The sequence below is a fragment of the Orycteropus afer genome, unplaced genomic scaffold (genome assembly GCF_000298275.1).
Source record: "Orycteropus afer afer isolate SDZICR_OR568_19922 unplaced genomic scaffold, OryAfe1.0 scaffold00951, whole genome shotgun sequence".
Lineage (NCBI taxonomy): Eukaryota > Metazoa > Chordata > Mammalia > Tubulidentata > Orycteropodidae > Orycteropus > Orycteropus afer.
Genome location: NW_006922538.1, coordinates 177,299 through 194,033, shown reverse-complemented (window position 1 = coordinate 194,033; position 16,735 = coordinate 177,299). Strand labels below are relative to the sequence as shown.

Below are 16,735 nucleotides of genomic sequence, written 5' to 3'. Positions count from 1 at the left end.
GTTGGAGACCTCTCGTATCACCCCCACCTGGGTCCCTGTGGCTGACTGTTCCTCTGTCTGGCTTCCTGGCTTTTAATCCCCTTTCTCCTGCTCTTCCAGCCTGCTACTCTGGGCGTCCCTGCGTTGTCTCTCCTCACCTGTAACCCTGGGGCTGATAATGTATGATTTGCATTTTTTTTAACCTGTTTGAAAAAGGTAGAAATTTTTTGACATATCGTTTAATCTACATAAGGCATCATTGTCCTCTATAGTTCAAAATAAAAATAAGAGCAAGTACAGTTAAAAATTTCTTTCAGTCCATACCTCTGCAAGGAAAAAATGAGGACAGTTAAGGGTAAGTGACTGCTCCAAAGTCATGTTGCTACTATTGAGCAAAACAAATACTCAAACCCAAGTCTTCTAGGTCAAAATGCTGTGTTCTTACATGTGCTCACACAGCTGCCTCTTTACTTGATTTCCTACATCCATGGATACACCAAAACTTTACCTTGTCTAATTAATCCATGAATAAATCTACTTTTAGATAACGACTGCAGTTCCAAGCGGTCTTTGAGCTCCTTCTTGTCCTATTCTTACCTTTGAGCTCAGGTGGAATCCCTTGACAATGTCTTAGCCAGTATTTCTGATTATTTTCATTAATATGACATTGCTCCAAATGGATACAATTGTTATATGAAGCATTCCTTCTCCTTTCCTTGAACATGACTGTCCACTTTCAGTATTTCACAAATGCTTTGGCTTCAGCCACTCTCAGCATCTGCCTACAAACTGGCAGGTGGCACACTTTAAGGTCTTGTTAATGTAGCTGTCACGTTATATTTGCATTAAGGGAAATTACAGAGTGTTGAATATGACAAGTACAATAGGTAAAGACTGTTGATGAATAAGCTAAATAGTGCAGGCATTTGGTCTGGTAAGATTTCTTCTTCATTTTTATGCTGCTAAAAGATTCTCTGATTTACCTGAGCTCTATTTCCACCATCTGGATATATATGTGTGTTTCACGTTACATGAAGGATCTGAATAGAACCTGAAGTGATATCATTTTTACCATCAACAAGACATCTATTAATTGTATTTAAACTGAAGAAAGGCTTTACATCTTTCATCTATTCTTAAACTTATAGCATTAAACCAACTAAAAAAAAAAAAAACTACAAAATTCCTTTTAATTTTCTATCAGTCAGTATTCCTTTGGTTACAAGTGACAGAAAACTAAGTGATCCTTGCTTGGGTGGAAAAAGAGAAAATCTATTTGCTCAAGCAACAGTCCAATGGAAGTTCTAGTTTCATGAATGGCTGAAACCAGCTATTCAAACAGTACTACCCCTCTCTCTGTGGCTGTGGGCAATTGCTTGATTACATGACCATGCTTCAACTAGTTACTGTAATTCTGGTTGACTGGTCATAAACACATAACTGTTTGTTATTCTGGGGTCAGAAACAGTACCGTAATAAGGACATGGACTAAGCTGGGAACCCTGAGACTAAAATAAGAAGGAAGTGGTGCTGAAAAGCGAACCCTACAAATGTTCACCCTCTTAGGTGAATTTCTCCAGTCTTCATCATTCTTAAATTACTAGCTTTAGGTATCTACTTCCTCTCAAGATGGAGACTCTTTCCAAAGATTAGTAACATGCCCTATGGTCCAGGGTTTAGTCGTTCTTGTCAAGTCTGGCTACCTTTCCATACTACTATTGAGTAGTAATTCAACAGACATAGTTTCATCAGTATGCACATAGTCAAAAATGCTTAAAAGGCTTGAGATGTTTGAGTACTGTGATTGAGTTTCTATATCATGAAAATGGGTCAGTATTTCCCATGCTGATACCCACCAGCCCACAGAAATATATATTTTACAATAATTCTGTTTGGACTTTTATTTTTATGTTATTGATATAAATAAATAAAAACATATTCTTTATCACTTCCCTTATCTAGAGCCTGCAAATACAGTTCTCATGGAGCAAAACACTTATTAGTCCCAATTATGTGTCAGTCCATATACTAAGGGTCAGAAATACAAATACTAGCTAGTAAATCATAAATGAAATATGATCTTATAGATATGGCAATAGAAGTTACGTTGTTGTTGTTGTTGTTGTTGCTATGTGCTGTCGAGTCGCAGCCGACTCATTGAGACCCCCCCTGGGTTTCCAAGGAAGTATCACTATGGAAATAGATTGCCCAGCCTTGCTTCTGAGGAGTGGCTGGTGGATTTGAACCTCCAGCCTTCTGGTTAGCAGTCAAGTGTCTTAGGCATTATACTACCAGAGCTCGTAATAGAAGTTATACAGAGGAACAATCAGGGAGAAAGGCAATGAGGTGGTCAGAAGGGTGATCAAACCAATTCTACTTGAGTAGTAGGAGGAGAATATTGCATGTCTAATACAAAATGTCCAGTGAACAACTGCGGGGATGATATTGAAATGTGTTTTGGGATCTGACACCACACTGATGTAAGAACCTTATACCGCCACTGGGGCTGGGGACAATTGGTAGCAGACAATCCATTCCAGGAAGGGCAGTCTCATATTCTGCAACACACTTTAGTCTCCTTCTTTGCCTTTGAAAATATATAATATGCACTTAAATACAAGTCCACCTAGAATCAGGAGCCTAGTAAAAACCACTTCTCAAACGCCTTTCAGAAACTGTCTAATATTGTCATTCATTCCATAATACATAACATATCTCCAAATATTCACCCACCAACTCTAACTACAGGCAATCCCAAGGTTATGAATGAGATCCATTGCTGAGTGTTTCTTTAAGTATAAGTAAGTCTTAAGTTGAATTTGTTGGTAAGTCTGAACAGATGCATACAGTTCTTATTTAGCCTTACTTTAGTTCAAGAAAAGGCTTGAAGCCTTTTCAACGATCTAAAACTGCACTTGCAAGTGAAGGTGATTGTGATGAAGAATTTGTTGGGAGTAGGAGTTGGTTCAGTCATTTCAAAATCAAAACAAATTTACACAACATTAAAGGGCAGGCATGAGTTGCCTGTAAATCAGACATTTGTAACCTGGGACTGCCAGTATTTCTTTGATGAAGTTCCTCATGAAACCCTAGAGAAATTAAGACCTTTCATAAACACCACATTTATCAGTAAAATACTAACAATTGTTTGACAAAATGTTTGAATAGATATGATCTACTGCAACGGAGAGATATTTCTGCTCAACCAGAAAATGAATTTACCCCTGCATACTAATCCCTATTCATTTTACAGGCTGCTCCTTAGCACTGAGTGCTGGGAACTGATCAACGCTTTTTGATTTTGAGTTCCATTTGTTCTTTCATACATACACACCCATCAACTTTGCTTTCAAAAGACATCATTACCTTTTTGTCTCCAGTGTGATAAGTTTAGGCAGCCTGACTTTTCTCTGCAGGAATATTTTAGGATATTGCTTCAAAAAAGTTCTGTGAGTAGCTAAGACACTGCAAGAACTCTTGCTAAAAAGAGAGAGAAAGAAATTAAATTGTAAGTATTATGAAAATAATAGATTCCAAGAGAAATATTTTTAATTCAACACATATAGCTTAATTCTAAACTGGCTATGTAGCCTAAGAAGCAAATAATAAAAATAAGAAACATAAATATTTTGTGCTTTAAAAATACCCACTATACAAATCGCCCATAGTGTGTCTTGGTGAGAAATATTTTCAGAAATACAAAATTTACAGCAATCGTAATGTCAAAAACCTACTTTTTAAGACTGAGCCTTTTAAAACATTTATTTCTATAATTAACTAAAACCAAAAAGCAAACCAGGTCTTCTATAATATACCTCATAATTAAATTGCCTCTAAAATGATTCACAAATTATCACATATACATTACTACAGAGGATATTTATCTAAATCTTTGTAATGATTTATGGAAATTTTCAAGAGTTATTTCTTGAGTCTGGAACAGAGCTGTATTAGTCCAAAAATCAGAGGATCACTGGAATCATCTGAAAGGCTTTTCATAAGTACAGACTTTTGATCATTTTCTAGACCTAATGAAGCATTATGTCCAAAGGTGGGGCCTGGATTTCTCTTAATATCCTCCTCCAAGTCATTGTCATTTACAGTCAAGTTTAGATGTACTGAAAATATTAAAATTTTTAATACTCCAATAGATATTAGTGGTTACTTACACAATATGATTAATGTCACTAGATTGTACATGTAAAAAATCCTGAAGTAGCAAATGTTGTGTTATATATATTTTTACAATAAAAAAAGTACAGGCTTTAAAAATGCAATACTCCTAATCCACTGGAATATAGCCACTTGTCATTCAATGTCAGGTAATGACATTTGTTTCTGGAAAATTTGACTTATCAGTATTCAACTGACATCCACCATGAAAAGTTGGTCGATTTTTTAAAATGCTAAACATTTTAGCTCTTGACAACTTATTTCAATAATTATCTAAATTAATCACATTTCAAATTGAACATTGATAAACATCTTAGCCAATATTTGCCTCACAGCAGTGAACATAGAAATCCAAAGATTCAAGGGTTTTCTTATTTCACGGTTAATTTCTATAACAAAAAAATAAATAAATTGATGTCCAGTCAAGTCCAACTCCTAGCGACCCTATAAGACAGATTAGAATTGTCCCTTTAGGAAACCCTAGAGTTTGCAAGACTGTAAATCCTTACAGAAAGCAGACTGTCACATATTTCTCCCATGGAGTTGTTGGTGTGTTTGAACTGCCAACCTTTCAGTTAGCAGCCAAATGCTTAACTGCTGAGCTACCAGTGCTCCTTAATTTATATAACAACAGCACATATTAAAATATTTATAACAGCTTTTTATCTGTTGGCCAAAGTGCCTAAAGCACCATGTTGGTGCTTCATATAAGACAATACTATATATTTTAAGAATTGTATTTAATTTAATTTAATTAATTCAAATGATGAATTATGGGTATGATTTAAATGACATTATACATTTTCATTCCTAGTCTTACGTTATATAGATGCACTTACTCAGGTTTCATTTCAGCAACAGATTTCATTGAAGTCTTTCTGAAGATTTTGCTTTCTTTCCTCTGTTTGAACTCACATTCTAAAATGATCTGCTTTATGTATCTGCCTGTTATTTCTTGGGTACTTATGATATGTCAAGGGCTATGTTCAGATCTTTATAATTTTTGTCTCATTGCATATTTATATAAAGTTGCAAAGGTGGTATTCTTCATTGCCCATTCTACACATAAAGAAACTGCAAACTTATTGATTTTCTTTATGCATATAAATAGGAAGTTGTTGTTGTTGTTGTCGTGTGCCATCAAGTCGGACCCGACTCATAGCGACCCCTCCTTGGGTTGCCAAGGCAGTATCATTATGGAAGTAGATTGCGCAATCTTCCTTCCCAGGAGTGGCTGGTGGGTTTGAACCTCCAGCCTTCTGGTTAGGAGTCAAGTGCCTTAGGCACTATGCTACTGTTGCTGTTGTTGTTATTTGCCGTCGAGTCGGCCCCGACTCATAGCGACCCCTCCTTGGGCTTCCGAGGCAGTATCACTACGGAAGTAGGATTGCCCAACCTTCCTTCCGAGGAGTGGCTGGTGGGTTTGAACCGCCAGCCTTCTGGTTAGCAGTCAAGTGCTGTACCACTATGCTACCAGAGCTCCCTAGCTCCCTAGAGCTCCTAAATAGGAAGTAGAGAACACAAAGTGCAAATGAAAACTAAGTTGGCCCCAAAACCCACTCTTTCAATCTTTGACTATGTCTCCCAAATATGTGCCAAGAATTATTCTAGACAGTTCGCATGTATTGGGCCATTTAATCCATATACAACTATATTAGGTAAATATTCCTCTTGTTTCCATCTTATAGATGAGGAAGCTGAGGTTCAAAGAAGTACAAAAGTATGGCCTCCTTAATTTGTCTGCATAAATCCATGCTGCCAGGCTTCAAAACTTGTTCTAGTCTGTGTACTAGATAAATTGTCTTGGAAATAGCTAAACTTTTATACCAAAATACTAAGACCTTCATTCTTGTCATTTTCTATATGTATGACCGATTTGCATGCTTCATCTAATTTTGGGGAAATCTTTGATCTATTTGCTGGTTACACAACCCAATGTTTATGATCTGGATATCCAAAATAGAGCATCTAAGAAATGAAAGACGAAAGTAGAAGAATAACTGCTAGAGGTAGAAACAGCATTATGTGCCAGAATGAAGCCCTAAGTGCCTTATGATGCTGTGTAGCATAGGTCACAAAAATGTAACATGGCAGGATATTCCTATTCTGAGTCCTTTACTGAAACAAAAACAGATAGCTCTGTTTCAGTGGAAATTCTTTATTGTTCACAATCATATGAAATCATGTGTAAGTGAATGTATCTAAATATGCATAAGAGAACTGGATTAGGGAAGACAATAAATATAATGAGAACATTAGGGACAAGGAAAAGGTAGAGAATTATAATAAGGTTGGAGAGTAGGTGTCATGACTCAACTAACTATCTGGCATTTATATACTGCCCATAAGATAGTTCTGATGATTTCCCAGATTGTGAATAAATACCAACTATGAACAATATACTGCAGACAAAGAACTCAGCACTTCATTGAAGTTCACCTACAAAAAGCTCACCCAATAAGGAAGGAACTTCAACTTCCTCAAGTGGGTGAAAGGGAGATATATCCAAAAGCTATAGTCTTACATACCAAAACTCTAGAGCTCTTCCAAAATGATCTATATTCAGGATCATAAAATCAAATGCTTACAGTGGTCATGAAGTTATCATGAGTGATACAGGCTAGGTGAGTACTGTAGTGAACTGGAGATAATCTGGGGGCTAAAACTTGCCTCTTAATCCTATTTTTGTCTTACACTAATATGGTAGTATAGTGCCTAGACACTTGACTGCTAACCAGAAGGCCGGTGGTTCAAACCCACCAGCCACTCCTCGGAAGGAAGGTTAAGCAATCTATTTCCATAGTGATACTGCCTTGGAAATCCAAGGAAAGTCCACCATGAGTTGGGTCCGACTCAACAGCACATAACAACAACAACAATATAGGTCCAATGTAGTCAGTTTTGCTGTTTTTGATTTTTAAGAAACCAGAAATCTGTACTATTATGTGAAAATTTATTATTTTTAAATGCTAGTAAATTAAGAAAATTTTTAAGTGCAATGTGGCTTAATTAAAACAAGTGTTTAGACTGTACAGCAAGTACACTACCACAAGCCAGAGGAAGGAACCACAATTAATGACCCTATATTAGCAGGGTTTTCTGACTGCTTCTCATGTGTTGTCACTTTATTAAATTGTGCTATTGATGAGAAGTGGGCAAATCCTAGTCTTGGAGTCAAGATGAACTGGATTAGAGTATTAATTTTGCTACTTCATTTTTATATAAACTTAGGAAGATTTTTTAAATTTTATATACCTCGTTTCCAGATCTGCAAAATTTATGTTGTCTAACTAATAAGAGCAGTTCCAATTCTAATATTCAATGACTATATTCTTATCTCAAAGATTGCACTTTGCAATCTCAAATCTGCATCTTCTTCCTGTGATACTAGACTACTTTTCCCAACTTTCCTTGCAGTTAGGTATGGTCGGTCACATGGCTGAGTTCTAGCCTACAAAATGTGGAACAGGGAGTAGAAGGGATACGCACCACACTCAGTACTCATCAAGATCCCCTACCCTGATAAAACAACCTACCCACAGAAGATTCTCCATGCTCTTTCTCCTTCCATCTTCAAGCAAAGGAGTATCATGATCTTGGAAGACAAGTAATGAAGCTGGCAGAGCAAATGTTTGGAAGGAGCTGAGTTCTTAAACTAGAACAGCTGGCAGATCAAAATTACTCATTTGAGTATTGATGTAAAGAAGAAATAAACTTGTATTTTGTTAAGCTACTAAGATTTAAAGTTTTTCTATGGCAGCTAGAATTATCAAAACTAATACAGTATTTCTTCTGCAACAAAGTCAGTTCTGCTTACAGGTCAGTGAAGATAATAAGCTCTTATACAATACTTATTGATTAATTGTAGTGTTTATGTGTTTCTCCTGAGGCAGTTTTTACTTTAAATTAATTAACACCACTCATAAAAGTTGAATCCAATCAACCTTCTATAGATTGTTTTCTCACGAAATTATCTTATAAATGTTGTAGCATTGCACATTTATGTGATGAAAACTGAAAGAAATATGAATGCTATTCTTGCATATAAGAAGGGGGCAGGCCCAATTTGACATGAATTAAACTAATTTTATGTGTGTCTGTGTGGTGGTATCTATAGGTATATATATGCACATACATGTAAAAGGATAAATTTCATCCCTTTATTATAACAGGAGCTGAAAAAATGTCCTGTAATTATACGGATATATTTAAATTTACAAGTTCATAAGACTTAATATATAACCTTGAATATATCCTATCTGAATTTCCACACCATCTGAAGAATAGATTTGATGCATCAAACACCAGTGACAGAAGACCAGATAAGTGGTATGACATCAATGACAACACATATGAAGAAAGCAAAAGGTCATTAAAAAGGCAGGAAAGGAAGAAAAGACCAAAACGGATGTCAGAAGAAACTCTGAAACTTGAGCTTGAACAGAGAATAGCTAAAGCAAATAAAAGGAACAATAAATAAAGAAGAGCTCAACAGAAGATTTCAAGGGGCAGCTTGAGGACACAAAGTATTACAATGAATGTCCAAAGATATGAAGTTGGAAAGTCAAAATAGAAGAACACCTTCATTATTTCTTAAGCTGAAAGAAATTAAGAAAAAAATTCAAGCCTCAAGTTGTAATATTGAAGGATTCTATGGGCAAAATATTGAACAATGCAGGAAGCATCAAAAGAAGATGGAAGGAATACATGAAGTCACTACACCAAAAATAACTTGTTGACATTATTATTTCAGAAGGTAGCATGTGATCAAGAACCAGTGGTACTGAAGGAAAAGAGTCCAAATTGCACTGAAGGGATTGGTGAAAACAACACTCCAGAAATTGATGGAATACCCATTGAGATGTTTCAACATATGAGTACAGTCCTGGAGGCACTCACTCTGTTATGTCAAGAAATTTGGAAAACAGCCACCTGGCAACTAACTGGAAGAGATCTATATCACATGCAAGTAAAATTACACTGAAGATAATTCAATAACTGTTGCAGCAGTACATCAACAGGGAAGGACAGAAATTCAAGTAGATTCAGAAGAGGAAATGGAACAAGAGGTATCATTGCTGATGTCAGACCAATCTTGGCTGAAAGTACGGAATACCAGAAAGATTTTTTCCTATGCTTTATTAACCGTTCAAAGGCTTTAGGCTATGTGGATCATAACAAGTTATGGATAACACTGAGAATGGAAATTCCAGAAATTTAATTGTGCCTATGAGGAACTTGTACAGAGACCAAGAGGCAGCCCTTCAAAAAGAACAAGGGGATACCTGATGGATTAAATTTAGGAAAGGTATGCATCAGGGTTGTATCTTTTCATCATATTTATTCAATCTGTATGCTGAGCAAATAATCTGAGAAGCTGGACTATATGGAGAAGGACACAGCATCAGGACTGTAGGAAAACTCATTAAGAAGCTGCAATATGCCAATGACTCAACTTTGCTTGCTGAAAGTGAAGATGACTTAAAACACTTACTGTGTAAATCAAGGATTACAGCCTTCAGTATGGATTACACCTTAACATAAAGAAAAAACAATTCTCACAACTAGACTAATAAGCATCATGATAAGTGGAGAAAAGGTGGAAGCTGTCAAGGACTTTATTTCTCTTGGATGCACAATCAACGCCCATAGAAGCAGCAGTTAAGAAGTCAGACATCATATTGCATTGGACAAATCTGCTGTAAAAGACCTCTTTAAAGTGTGAAAGACCCAAGATGTTACTTTGAAAACTATGGTGTACCTGACCCAAGCCATGGTATTTCCGGTAGCCTCATAGGCATGTGGGAGCTCAACAATGAGAAAGGAAGACCACAGGAGAATTCATGCATTTGAATTGAGGTGTTAGCAAAGAATATTATAAGTACCATGGACTACTAGATAAATGAACAAATCTGTCTTGGAGGAAGTACAGCAGTAATGCTCTTTAGAAGTGAGAATACCCAGACTTCTCTCACACTTTGGTCATACTGTCAGAAGGAAATAGTCTCTGGAAAAGGATATTATGGTTGGTAAAGTAGATGGTCGGTGAAAAATGGGAAGACCCTCAATGACATGGATTGACGCAGTGCGTGTTACAATAAACTCAAGCATGACAATGATAGTGAGGATTGTGCAGGACTGGGTAATGATTCCTTCTGTTATGCACAGGATCACTATGAGTCAAAAGTGACTTGACAGCACATAACAGCAACAACATTTACATTTAACATGTGCTTGACCTAAATGAAAAATCATTCAATCAGAAATATTTTCAGATAATACCATTATAACGTGTTCCTCTATTCAGTGTCCTTTATACTTTTAAAAAAAATTGTAAAAGCTAGTTTTTAGTTATAAATTCATTCAATTACCTTTCTTATCTATGAATAAAGCTCATTAGCAAATGACTTTATGGCTTCAAAGTTATATTTCTTTAAAGATGTTTAAATGCTATTGGAATTAGTTAATCATTAAGACTAAATCTCACACTTTGCATTATCGTAAAGTTTCTGGAGGAAAAAATAAAAAAATCTCTTTTGACACAGCTAACACCAAAGATATGACTTTAAGACTGAATCTGAACCTTATAGACAGATATGTCATAGAATTTTATCTCCTCTAAGCTGACTGAGGGAGAAAAATGATGAACTATGGAAGAAAACTAACTGGAGTTCCGCTCAGCGTTGAGAACCATTATCTGATATACGTATAAAATTGAGGTTGTGGTTGAACTTTATACATGATATTTAAACTTCTCATTTATATTTTTCTCTCTAGAAAAAGGACTACCTACCCTGTAGGATTGTTGTAGTAGTTAGAAATAATATATGCAAAGCTCTGGGCCTACTGTTAATAACATATTAAACATGTAAAAATGTCATTAATATAAATACAAGTACAGAACATACAGCATTTGAGAATCAATGTTTTTAATTTTATTAAAATGTGAGGCTATAGATCCCATTTCAAATTTTAAAAATTAAAAAAAAAAAAAAAAAAAAAACAGCTAACATTTACATAGCAATCTACTTCCATAGTGATACCACCTCAGAAACCCAAGGAGAGGTCGCTATGAGTCAGATTCGACTCCACGCCAGTGAGTTTGGTTTAGTTTTTGGTTTACTATATGTCAGACACTACTCAACCTACATATATTCATTCATTTAGTCCTAATAACAACCTGTTGAAAGGGACGTTATTATTGTCATCTTCATTTTACAAATGAGGAAAACGGCACGGAGAAATAAAGTATTCTGCCCAAAATCACAAAGTGAATGAACTACAATTCAAATTTGGTGATCTGACTCCTGAATCCATGTACTTAAATCTTCAGTCTTTGCTGAAAGGCATTGGGAGTAGAGAAGAGTTCAGATTTGCGTAGAAAACTTGGTGGAAATTCAAGGCATAGCAAAGAAATGTGCCCTTTTCCCTTCCTCTGAAAAGAAGACATGGAAAGGATTCGATGGAGATATATAATATGAAGTGGTTAAGAGAATGTGACTTAAGGATGTCTTAAAGTAGAAAAAGAAAAATCTGTAAACCTAAGTGATTTTCTCAACATTATCCCAGATCTTGCCCATAAAAATGACACGAGGTCCTCTGATAAGTGAAGGCAACCATGAAGAGCTGTGGGGGACGGATGACAGCAATGATGGATGTGGAAGAAAATAACCAGTTACATAATTTTAAAAGTCTAAGTTGGAGAAAGGAGTTGGCAAGAAAACAGATTTTTAAAATTATATCTTCAAGTATCACATATCTTAGGAGGCTTGAGCTTAGAGCAGTGATATATCCTTGCTCTTTGGCTCCAGTATATTTCAACTAGGCATCCCCTATGCACTGCTAAAGTACTTATTGCACTCAAGATTTGTGTGTTCAACCACTTAAGATTTTTTCCTCCTATGACTGCTTTCTAAGTATTAGAAAGGGTCCAGCCAGGGATGAGTTATGGTTCCTTCACATTAAATTGTTTCCCTAAAAGTATAACATACACGTTCTGTCCCTTTGATCTGGAGAAATAACCTCCAGGTTTCGAATGCTTTTATCTGTGTGGTAAATCAGACACCTATGGGAGTCCACAATGGTTTATTACTATACTTTAACCATAAAACAAATGTATTCATATTCACTGGAACAACAGAAAAAGAAATGCATGCATCACTTACCCATGCAGTTCTGTAATGTGGCATAACGCATTCAACTGATCATAATCAATGCATTTAGAAAGTTTCAAACCTGCAAAAAAAAAATCAATTAAAAATGATATTCTCCATCATCTTATTAATTAAGTATGCAAATAGTTTCATGATAAACTTTCTTCCTAGTAAAAGAATTACGGAATTATGGAAGTGAGGTATTTGATAGTCTTTGTTTGATACACAAGCAGCATTGAAATGGGTGATTGAAATGAGGATAGAATTGAATATTCCTCATTTATGTCAAATATGGTTGGGTATTTTTTTAATTCCAATAAATACTGGAATTTACACATGTCACAAAATGGCATTCCTCTGAAAGCAAGCCCTTCAGAGTGCCCATCCTACATAAACTTGTTTCCAAAGTCCAGATGTAACAATTCCATTTTCTCTCCCTCTGCTCTTGAAATCCTACTCCCTTGCCCACACCTGGATATCTCTCTCCTCCTTCTATGGCCTCCTTCTCCTCCTCCTGCTGTCTGCCCCTCCTTTTCCTGTCTCCTCCTCCTCCTCTGTCTTCCTCTCTTCCTCCTTCTCTCTCCTTCCTCTCCTCCAACTCTCTGTTTTTCTTTCTCTAGAATTCTGGTAATTTTGAGTTAACCTTATGCAGGTTCCCATCTTTGGCTGGCCTCTATTTAGAGCTCTTCCCTCACCTGGATTTGCAATTCCTTCTGAAGCCCAGATCTAAATCAAAACACACAAGATCCCTTAAGAGTATCAAGATAGTGACCAAAGAATAGATTCTTCTTCATTGCCAGAATATGCTGACATCCTTCAAGGGAGATGGTAAGGAAGGCCAAGTACTGAGTACCATAAGCATCTCTATAATGATGAGCGCTCACATAACAGGGCTTCTGGATATTCAAGGAGAGTAGATACTATTAGAAATGTTGTAAAACAGAAAGCAGTAATAAATACTAACTTATAAATATTATTCCTTCCCCTTGGGAAAATATATTAACAAAATTGGGGGCTTGAAAAGATATGGACAAAATCAGTGAATTAAAGCATTTCTAAAATTTTAAAAATGTACTCATTGACCACATCCAAATAATGAAGAATTGGCATTTGATATGTCCAAATTTATCTGTTAAATTTCAGGTTCTTGAATCATAAAATTTGATTTTGTATAAACTCATTGTGATCTAAAAGTTAATCAACAATAACAGATACCATATTCTAAATATGAAATTGAAATAAGAGAAATAGAAACAGAACACTGATTGTTATCCACATAAATCATATCATTTAATAAATTTGAAATTACTGATTACATGATTTAGGGTTTTTTTTACCTACTTTACTCAATTATGCCTTAAACAAAAATGATGTATTTAGTTTTAGCACCATATAATCCAAGTTTCAGCCCGTAAACATCAAAAATACATTTTAATATGCTTACTAATATTTCTGTCAGAGAATATTATATAAAATCTTAACTTAGCAGATTGCAAAAATGCATTAATTACTAAGGGACTTCTATGAAGCATTCATTTGGCTTATTTTCCTAATAATCTTCAAGAAGAGGGTTAGGAGGGGAATCTATGTAGGAGATCCTGGATAAAGAGGGAGAACAATGTGGAACAAAACTCAAAATCATTTGGGAAAAAAAAAAGGGGGACCAGGTTTGCTGGCCTGATAGAGCCTGGTGGAATCACTGAGACTATGGCTCCAACTGCCCTTCAGGTCTGGAATTGAAACCACACCTGTGGCTTCCAGCCAAGCAGAAGACAGGCATATGAGTTCAACAACTACCTGAGGTAAATACACTCCTTGGAGAGAACAATCATGGGAAAAAGTAGGGCTGTTTATGCACAGGGAGACAGCTCAGGGGGTGGGGATGCATGGAGGGATGGATACAGGGAAGAGGTGACTGTTGGGAGGAAGTGGGAGGGGAGCTGTTGCATTGTGGTGAATTGTGGCCAATGTCATGAGACAAAGTGTATGTGTACTGCTGTAATGGAAAGTGAATTTGCTCTGTAAATTTTCACCCAAATCCCAATTTAAAAAGGAAAAAAAAAAAAAAAAAGCAATTACAATATTAAAAAAAGAAGAAGAGGAAGATGGTCAGTATAACCTTGGTGACTGATGTGGGCAGGAAAGGAGATGATGCCAGAGATTTGGTGCAGTGCAGTGATTTGCTTTCAAACAGCCTTTCTAGCCACGATCTTGTAATTCCGATAGAATGATTGATTGGAACTATGCAAATAAGGAGGGTCAAAACCTTGCAGGAATTGAACAGTTTGCTATGGCTATTCAAATAAGAGTACTGTGGCCTACAAAGGGGATTGGTTGGTTTTGTCAACCTGCTAGGCTTAAAATTCATCCCACAGACATTCAGAGAGAACTCATTACCATCAAGAAGAGTCTGGAGCAGAGTGTGTCCTTTAGACAAAAGACCCAGGATCCCTACACCGGGAACTTCATAGACCTAGAAAAAAGATCTAATGCTGAAAATGGCAAAAGACAGCAAGCTGAGCCTGCCTCACCATGGAGTGTTGAGCATCTTCAGGCAAGAGATTTGCTGGCAATGCTAAAAGAATTGTAGCACTTGCCCATGAAGGGGACTTCCTACAACAGGGAGGAGCAGGACACTCTGGGCAGGAGGCTTGCCAGTGGAACTTAAATAATTGTAACATTTGCTTGTGCAAGAAAAGAGAAGGCTGAGTGTGTGCCATCATGTCTCCCTTCTTGGCAGCTGGGGTCCAGGTAGTGTGGCAGCAAGAGAGACCCACAGGCTTGGATAGTGTTACCTGAGCACCATGAGAGTGTGGCAGGAATCAGCTGCAGAGGCTTAGAGGAGCCCAGCGGCAGAGGCTTGGGAGATCCTGTGCAGGGGTCTTCCAGCCTGCAGTGAGGCCCAGCAAGGCCCCATGGCAGAACAGAAGGCTTGGGAGACATACAGACCCCCCAAGCAGCATGGTATAGCCAGAGGCAGCAGTGATGTGAACACAGCATCTAACCTGAACCACCTTGCAATTTCCCAGCAACCTAAGAATAGATGTGGGGAATTTGGGGAAGAATAAGTTGTTCTCTTTTGAGAACGTGCTGTTACTGTCTGATGTTTGCTTTCTGTAAATAATCATAATGAATTTCACTTTGCCAACATTGGTAAGTGTCTAGGGAATCACAGATGCGTGTAGCACCCAGAGAATAGCTGACGCCTATAGAGTCTGTGTCTCATTCCTCGGCTTATGGCTGCCAGGAAGTTTGGGACACAGCCTGTGAGCATGTACAGTGCAGATAGACATGTATATACATTTGGGGAATAGCCAAAATTTAAGAAATCCTTAGGAAAGGGACTTTAAAGGAAAAAAGTATATAAATAGATTATACACACACATTTCATTCAAAGCAGCTTATAAAAAATGTAAATCAGAGGAAAGAGTAAGACCAACAATTATTAGCAAAGAATTAAAAAGTTTAAATACTACTTGGTTTTAAATATAAAAATCACTTTGACTGAGAAAGACTATTGTCTAGGTAAACTCAAAAACAGAGTAGGCTATATAGTGCTCACAGCCTAGAGGAATACTTCACAATTCATCTAAAATGTCTTCACTGATCCTCACTTCTAAGAGGTATTTATCATAAGAGTCTTTATGTAAAAGGTGTTGAGCAACATAACGGATCTTTTCTTTGAAAACCATTTCATTAAAAAGAAAAAAATCCAGAAGGTTTCAATGTGGAATTGTAACTTTGTCAAGATCAGCTGTTGAGCTTTTCTGATGCTCAAGTTTAACACTGGGATAAAGCTTGAAGAACTTCAAAGAATACGAAGTTTACATTTGTTTTCCAATTTTATTTTTCCCTTATGGACATGTCTTAACCAGGCTTTTGACAGAAGCAGAGGAGACTTAGACTAATACTGCAGATAAAATCAAGGGTTTGGCCAGAGTATGTCTGAAAGAGGATTAAAAGCTGACATGGACAAGTGTTTACAGAGTTGTCCTGAACTAGAAATCTATTGTGTGATTATAAAGTTAATAATCTCATTGATAAGAGGATCACTGTATAAATGAAATGGAGAAAGTAAATGCAACATTTTATCTAAATGATGCATTGATGACCTTTTGTTTGCATGTGTTACTGTATATTTGGGGGTAGATAAATTTTCATTTTTATGCATCATGGTAAATTAGGTATATTTGTGCTGACAGTTATAAAGATTTGTTAAAAATGGATTTATTTTAGCTGCTACTGTTAGTTTGGGAGCTCTGGTAGCATAATGGCTAAGACACTTGCCTGCTAACCAGATGGCTGGCGGTTCAAACCCACCAGCCACTCCCCGGAAGGAAGGTTGGGCAATCCTACTTCTGTAGTGATACTGCCTCAGAAACCCAAGGAGGGGTCGCTATGAGTCGGGTTTGACTCGACGGCACATAACA

The 16,735-nt window shown here is 36.7% G+C and overlaps 1 protein-coding gene across 1 annotated transcript in view; it reads right to left on the bottom strand.

The window, feature by feature from the left end:
* LOC103212402 (cyclic nucleotide-binding domain-containing protein 1-like) overlaps positions 1-16,735 on the bottom strand; it is a gene marked incomplete at its 3' end in the record, with an annotated part of 345,086 nt that overhangs the window by 292,257 nt on the left and 36,094 nt on the right. The window contains exons 2-3 of the mRNA XM_007958387.1: positions 12,318-12,387; positions 3,346-3,459 (exon numbers count right to left, since the gene is read on the bottom strand). Coding sequence (XP_007956578.1) covers positions 3,346-3,459; positions 12,318-12,387 — 184 coding nt within the window. The remainder of the gene's footprint in view (positions 1-3,345; positions 3,460-12,317; positions 12,388-16,735) is intronic.